Source organism: Acyrthosiphon pisum, chromosome A1 (genome assembly GCF_005508785.2).
Source record: "Acyrthosiphon pisum isolate AL4f chromosome A1, pea_aphid_22Mar2018_4r6ur, whole genome shotgun sequence".
NCBI classification, from domain to species: domain Eukaryota; kingdom Metazoa; phylum Arthropoda; class Insecta; order Hemiptera; family Aphididae; genus Acyrthosiphon; species Acyrthosiphon pisum.
This window is the reverse complement of record NC_042494.1, coordinates 11962229-11970771: the sequence shown is the minus strand read 5'-3', so window position 1 is coordinate 11970771 and position 8543 is coordinate 11962229. Positions and strand designations below refer to the sequence as shown.

Here is an 8543-nt window from a genome sequence, read left to right as displayed (position 1 = left end):
GAGAGCTGCCTTTACCCGCAGTTCCAGCTATATAGTTTCGCAGTATTATGTTGATAATGCGGTTTTTTAATTTATTTGTCACATCCTCCAGATGCTGCTTAGGTGAGGATTGAGGAATCTGTCGAATTTTGTTCCTATATATATATATATAGTTATAGGTTGTTCTTCATTTGGTTTTATCAATATTAAAATTAACATAAGATCTTGGCGGACGCAGGTTTAGTATGGTTGATCAAAGTTGTTTTGGCATTATATTATTTTAATAATATATTCTAATGTAACCATACTCATAAAGTCATAAGCGATAAGCATAACTTATTTTTATCCGTTGTAAATTAACCCTTCCCTCTCTTAAACTAGGCACTTAATTACTGTAAGGTCCACGTGACATAAAAATAATATGCATGCAACCCAAAATCAGGTAAAGTATGACCAAAGTTTGACATTGATTGTCCTGGACGGCTAATCGTCACAAATGCAACGGTGTAGTTTTTATTTTTGTTTAGATTTCTGCGGCGTTTGCTTTAGGATACAATTTTAATTTTTAATATATTTTTTTAATATAGATAATTAGGAAAAAGTACCTGAGTACTGTAAGTACTCCCAGCTTGTCAACATGTTATAGGATTTTCTGTTTACAATGCATAGTATAATATATTTTTGCATCGCTTATACGTTATAATAAATAAATAAATTTAGTAAAATATATTTTATGCACGGACCATGTTGTATTACTTATTAATTATTATTAGTTTACCTTACTGGCATTTAGGTACTGCTAAGATCATTAAAACCTTAAAAAATCATTAAAAATTTGATAATAATATAAATTTCCAAGTTTTCTATTTGATCGTTAGAACCTAACTTCAAACATATTTTATAATATTATCTGTGTTAATAAGAAAGGCTCAACAATAATACGTAGTTAACGTCGAGGTTGAAAGTGAACATAATATTTTAAACATTAAAATCACCCTTCTCAGTGACACGCTCAAGTTTCACCATCAGTAATATAATATGATTATAAATTATAATATGTAAAACTACACTGTTATCTACTATCGGAATATACTGATTTTATATATAATAATATGACTATTATATTATGATAACACGAGCACAACATGACGAAATGCATAAACGGAGCTGTAGTGAAAACTCATTTTTTAACAAATAGCTTTTGGGTTAGCACCGCACAGAATCACTTTGTTGAATCGCAGTGATTTATCGTTGCTTTCAAATTTAACGACACCCTCTCCCTCACCCAAAGTGTTATAGTCGTCCATCTAACCTAGAACCAACCGCCTGGCGCCTCCTAATATCACTTAATTATTTTTTTTTCATAAAAATGCGATGAATGGTTTCGCTCATTGTCCGGGCGAGTGAAAAGGCGCTCGCGCACCACAGGTCGGACGGCGACATGCGGAGAAATTGTATTTATCGCCGTCAAACGCGTTCTAATTAAAATATTCGGTGTGTACATATTTTAACGGCTATATACCTACTACACCTACCTACCTCCTGTGCGCGATTATCTGCGGACGCCCCAAGTTTACAATAAATTGAATTACGACCGAAAACAGTGTCGGCGGCACAGCGGTGCGTTCCCGATTTGATTTCTATTATAATATGTATATATGTGAACTATATTATCTACCGTCGCATTATTATATTGTGGTGCACTGCAGTGCGCATTGCCCATATATTATAATATACCGATAATGATTCATTACGCGATGTTATAATATCGTTAATCGCGTTGTCGGCCTCCTTGCAGCGGTTCGATTCACTCGACAATATAACCGGTGGCGCGCCGTCCAACAGAACTGTAATAATAATATAGCGACTGAAAAACCGTCTGCTGTTCCGCGGGTACGCAGATAACCATTAACCGCGACGACCGCAGCGTCAGACGATACGACTTCCGAAAAAACACCTCAATCGGAAAACAATTTTACAAAAACATAGTATTATTTTGATGATGCACCGCGGGACGACGGTCAGTGGCGACAAATCGTCGTCATCTTCGTTGCTGTTGCGGCTGTCACGTACGATCGGCGCGTGGCTGTTGGTGTGGTGCTGCTGCACCGTCACGACTTGTGTCGCGGACTCTGGAGACTTCGACGACTATCGTTTCGACGGCGGCCTCTGCGAGTTCTACCAGCTCATCGAGCCCGGCAACAGGTCGTACTACTTGTATTCGCCCGGTTACCCGGACCCGTACCTGGCCGACGACCAGGACCGGGAATGCCGGTGGTTCGCCAAGACGCCTTCGCCCGCCGACCGGTTGGTGTTGGACTGCCACGAGTTTGATTTGCCCGAGGTATACCTGTATATATTTTATCTACTCGATAATTATTGCTGTCTAATTATGCACTCGGTTGCCGCAGCTGCACGCTGCAGTTCACCTATATATTTTATGTGATTCTACACCGGTGAATATAATGAGACTGCCTTTTGCAATGCGCCGAAGACCCTATAGTATGTAGTATATTAAATTACCAAACGGTTGAAATCTCTACCAAAAGCTCTATAATAATATGCTGTTTTCTCGTTAGAAGAATACTTGAATATGTCTGTGTGTTATGAGATCCTATTGCGCCCTGTTTCACCTCTAAAATTCATTTAAATTGGTATACACGTTTAACATATTAATTCTAGTTGTTAGTCGAAGCTTCATACTGAAAATATACATGTGTTTAATCACACCCTACGGGTGTAAACTATAAAGCAAACATTACATTTCTCAAAAGCTCTTTAACAAATTCACTCACCTAATAATATATTATATTATTACCTAATACCTATATATTATATATTATACAATATACATCTTAAATCTGATTTAATATCTTTTATCATACATGCCAAACAATTCCTATCGTATTATTCCGACTACTGGCATATTTAACCTGTCGTTGACGTCAGTCGTATAATACATCTGGGCACAAATCTGTAAATAACAATAAAGTAGGTCTTGCTAAATGTACGAATAAAATAAAATAATTTATTTTGTACAGCGATCCTCTTGTAATGAAACGCTTTATATTTTACATAATTACATAATCGTTAGAGATGTCTTATATACGTTTACCACCTCTATGTTTTTCTGCAGAGTTCTTTTTGTGAATCGGACGCATTGATCGTGTCTCGAGTCGGCGACACAAACTTCACAGACGGCGTTAGGCACTGTGGACCCAGGTCGTTCACGGCTGTCAGCCGTACCAACAAGATGTACATTAAGTTTGTCGCGAAACGTCAGAGCAGAAGTGGACGGTTCATGTGCTCGGTGGGAGCGAAACGCGTGGATTTTTGGATCCCGGAGACCGTGACCAACCCACAGTTCTGCGAGTGTGGAGAACAAGACCAGGTATGAAACAATAGTAATGATATCAATATTATGTTATTACATTCAGGTCAGTGGCGTAACCAGGATTTTGTTTGGGGGTTGATAATTTGTTATGTAGAGGAAAGGGCCGGTGTTAAGGATCCCACATAAGTTCGGTATGCTGATTCCGTAGGTATATAATATTTTAGAATTTTTCGTAACCTTCGTACAAATCACAGAACACTGAAAACGTTTTAAAATTTTCCTGACATTTTGGAGAAGGATGCAGTTGCCTCGCCACTCGCTGGCTGTGCACTGACGCAGATTCTTTCACTGTCACGCATCAATACATTTTCTAAACCTAAGAATCTTGTAGTTTTGGTGTAAATACATTACGGGGCAATGTTCGTGTTTCGTGGAAATGTTCAACGTGAAAGATGCCATAAACTTATAATTTATATTTTCATAGGGCATATACAAACGCATTGCCTTGTACGTTTCAATGTAGACTTGAAGAGAAAACAAACTTTTGTCGCCTCTAGGAATTAAGAAGTTACAAACACAAATACACAATATTGAATATATGGGATAACGTTGTATGTGATGGGATAACGCAACGTTCTACTTTTAACATAGGCAATTCCTGTTATTTTAATATAGCTATATATCTATATTTTTGGGACTACAATTTTTTCCAAAAGTTAGGTCATATTATACCTATTTGACTACAGAGAATTTTTTAAAATATTTTGAAACGTTCGCCACCGCGCCGATCGCTTTCGACGTACACTAGTAAATACAGTATACATACAATTAAAATATAACACTTTATTAAATATTATTTTGTTCTACAGTGACCGTGCATTAAGCGACCATTGCTGAAGAACCAAATTTTGGACAATTTTGTCCACTTCTATCTTTTATATATTATATTATTATAGGTTAATTTAGTTGCTATTTTGCTACACCTTGTTTTTAGTCAAAAAAAATACTAACTTAACATTTAATGCTAAATTTTGTCATATATTACATAAATGTTTTCTTAGCCTCATTAATAGTTTTAATTCTAATAATGTTTATGTATTGCAACAAGTAACAAAATATAATGTGATCTGACTTCATGTTTTCATTAATATATTTATACTTTCATTGTCAAAATTGTGTTTATATAATATCTAATCATATTTATCTGAATACAGGAAACATTTTGGTTAGGCACCCAATAACAAAATTAGTCATTTATGCCAATCATATGAGTTTATTATATATTTTAACTACTTTTGTAGAAATCTTAGTATAACTTTTAAATTATATTGATATGGAGTGTCTATATACAGTAAAGAGTTGACCAATTATTTCAGGAATTTAAGATGTGACTACATTTCTCTGGTTTTTGTTTTTCATTTTCATTATCTTACATTGATCTTGTATATTGTATATACTAAAAGATTTTGATGTTCGCAGGGAGTACTCGCCAACCCGAAAACAGCTGGCGTGAACGAGTACCCTTTGATAGCATCGCTGATCGACGGGCAGACGGCCAACCTGTTTTGCGGCGCGACGATCATCAGCAGGCACCATGCGCTGACTTCAGCCCGCTGTCTGACAAACGTCAATCCTTTTCAAATTGCCCTGTTGGTCGGCGACCACGATATGACCTCTATAGGTAGGCGTACATTAAAATATCAGCAAACGGTGGACATGTGTACTGGTTTTGGAAATTTTCAGCCGGGGCCACGGAGGGAAACTATTCAATCATAGGTACCATACCTATCAGTGGCATATTTAGATTTTTGTCTGGGGGGGGGGGGGGGGAGGATATGATTTTATTTAATAGCCCCGCCCTTTAAAGTTAGAGGCCTTAAGTTAGGACTCCGAAAACGTTTGCATAGTATAAACAGCCAATGGGGGGAAGGAGATTGAACCACTTGCCCCCCTCCCCTAATACGCCACTGGTACCTACATTGTATACAGCATATTGTTCTAACATATTATTTTCTTCCAAGATTTCATAAAGTATACATTATACATTTCAGTCTTTCGCGTTGTTTCTCATTTAATGAGTTTTCTGTTATGCTTAAAATATTTAGTTTTCGTTAAGCATAATTTATGAAAATATCTTAATATGATTCGTTTTATTTTTGTAAATGCAATAATGAGTCGTTCATTATGTTTCATAAAATATATATTTTAAATGTTAATCCCTCTTAGCTCTCATACTTTTTTTTACAAATTATAAGTAATACGTGGAATCTTCTTATAAAAAATTTAATATTACATAAATTATTTAAGAATTATAAAAACTTTTACAAGTTAATGCGAGAAAAGGTATACGACGAAGCAATTATGTCTCATTATAAATTCAATTTTAATTCTCTGACTGCCGCCTCTTCATTTATTTTTTTTATGATTTAAACCATTTTAGTCAATAAGTTATTTAACTAATATTAAACCTTTAAATTTACCTATACATTTTAGAGTTTATAAAACTGTGAACGACGACAAGTTAAAACATCGAAAAGCGTAAGGAAATTAATAATTTAAGTTATGTTTATTATAGATCGAAAAAGAAAAATATATTATATTACTTTTAATTCAGAGTACTTAGATAAACAAAAAATAATTAATATGGTAAAATAAAATAAATAATCCTTATATTCAATTTAAATTTTAATATGGTATATTCCATATAGTTATGACTTATGGAAAACTCTAAAATGTGTCACAAAATAACGTATTTTATTTAATATATTTTGAATATTTCCAAGCGTCTCCATTAAAGGTATTTATTTTATAAGTGTGTACCGAATTAGGTCATATTTTTTTTTGCAGGACCATATAAATTGTGTTTCGGTTAATAATTAACTTAGGTATACAAAATGGTTGAGTTGGTGTATACCTACTATTCAAACCAATGTCAATTCAAATATATAAATAATATGTTCTTAAACTATAAAAACGATATAATAGGATTCAACATAATATTGATTTATTTTTACAACATTAATATTTTGTGCGTTAAATAACCCTGTTTAAGTTATAATATAATTTTAGAACTAACGATTTAATAGCATTTTAGCAATGGTTATTTTGGAGAAGGTTATGGCAGGTAGTTAAATTTAATTAAATTTTTAATGTTTAATTAACGCTTTTTTATTTAACCAATACGAGTTATCAACATTAAATCTTTTTTTAGTATATTTTGAGATTTGAGATTATATGACAGAATAATAAACAAAATGAACGAAATATGAACTATAACGTACTATCTGAAACTCATGCTATGGTTTATTAACTATTTTGATACTAATTTATTAATATTTATCAATAGGTAGTGTACCTATAGGTAGGTACTATATATTTATTAATATTTCTACATGAAAAAATCACGCCAATAGAATAGTATTATTTTTTTAAATCTTATATCATCATTCACCAGTATTCGTTTTGTACAGTTTGTCCAATGTAAAAATCCAAAGTAATTTTGTCATACGTTTCTTCTTTTTAATGAATATGTGTTTTTAAAAACATTATTTCTGCAAGACGTTTTTCAAATTGTATAAAATTTAATTAACTCGGAACTCGTATATAATTATAATGTACCTAATACTTTATACCGATTTACATAGTATCTCTATATATCGGTTTACATAATATATCTATATACCGATTTACATAATATATCTATATACATACCGATTGACAGGTAGCGATGGTGATCCGTCATTATTGGTCGTGGTCACCGAAATTTATATACACCCGTTGTTCGATCAGTCATCCGTCACACACGACTTGGCCATCGTTGAAACTCACGAAGTAATTCCGTTTTCGTCTAAGGTAGGACCGGCTTGTTTGCCATTCAAGCACGTTAACAACGATTTCGTCGGCGACACCATCAGAGTCCTGGGTAAGTTGTCAATAACTCGCCGTACCTACACATTGACGTCGTTTTTGTTAGATCCGTCGCCGACTCGTGTTTATTTTATTTACTACCCGCTTTCATAACAAAATATATTATGTCCGTTCACGCAGGCTGGGGGACCGTAAACTTTGACGATCATCCCGTGTCAGGCACACTCCAGAAATCGCATCTCAAGGTTGTGCCGACGTCGCAATGTTTCGAAAAGTATAAAAATGAGACCGACCGCAATCAGTTGTGCGCACACTTCACCAAAGTCAATTCTCACTGTCAAGTGGACTCGGGCGGCCCACTCCTGTGGTCCGACCCTTCTACCGGGAGATTGAACGTTATTGGTGTAGTTAGCAACAGGTTTGTCTGTGATGAATCGACGCCATCCGTGCACACCAGACTGACGACAGTAAAAAACATGAATTGGATTAAAGTGATACTAACAGGTAATTCGGAAGTTCCATTAAAACCAGATGGTTAAAATTAAAAAAAAAAAAAATTAATATTTAATTTTTCAGGACAATATTACTGCAGTTGATTACATGCTGTTGCGCCTGTACTCTGTAAGCGCGTGTAAAGTTAATTGATATAAAAAAATATTTTTATATTTTCCGAGAAGTGCGTAATGAAAATGTGAACCCTCCGGTACTATATTAAAAATTCAATAATTAACATTTATGATTTACCTACATAATGAATACATGTTGTTTTCTTTAAACTCGTGTCTTAATTTATTTTAATTCAACGATGTTTATTTTATATATATTTTTAAATGTCACAGTGTTGAGTGTACAACTTCGATCAATACAAATTTCTGGTATTGGGTAAATTTGCTTTATAATATTGCCATTATTATTCTAGTTTATGTAACATGGAGAGATTCCAAATCCATTAGAGTATTGACAAATTGTAAAAAAAGTAACCATGTCAAATTCACTTATTTGTGTTTAAATGAACTGAAAGAAATTGTTGTGTGGACTATGATCCAAATCTGAACTTAAAATATTCATAAAAAATAACTGTATTTATACATATTTTAGATTTGTTGTTTACTGTATAAACTATTTATGAGAATCCTTGTTTTATATTTGCAATTCTTAGCCTTAAAAAATGAACATTTTTTTTATTTTTACAACACTGGATTGGTAAGAAAGCCGCAGAGTTACGACTTACGAGTCCCAAGACGGTCTCACCCAACGCATTAGATGTTTCACATAAAAATAAGGAAAGGGGGATAAAGTAAAATAAAGAATTTAAATATTTTCAAATAATTTTGTAGTAAAAAATGTATAAAACGTTCAAATT

At 33.8% G+C, this 8543-nt stretch overlaps 1 protein-coding gene across 1 annotated transcript; it reads left to right on the top strand.

The window, feature by feature from the left end:
* Window positions 1–1753: 1753 nt before the first annotated feature.
* On the top strand, window positions 1754–8239 carry LOC100573846 (venom serine protease). Its single transcript, XM_003247114.4, has 6 exons — window positions 1754–2323; window positions 3116–3370; window positions 4793–4994; window positions 7035–7235; window positions 7361–7684; window positions 7757–8239. Exons 1-6 carry the CDS (start codon window positions 1979–1981, stop codon window positions 7774–7776), a joined length of 1347 nt encoding a protein of 448 aa, XP_003247162.1. The 5' UTR covers window positions 1754–1978; the 3' UTR covers window positions 7777–8239.
* Window positions 8240–8543: the final 304 nt, after the last annotated feature.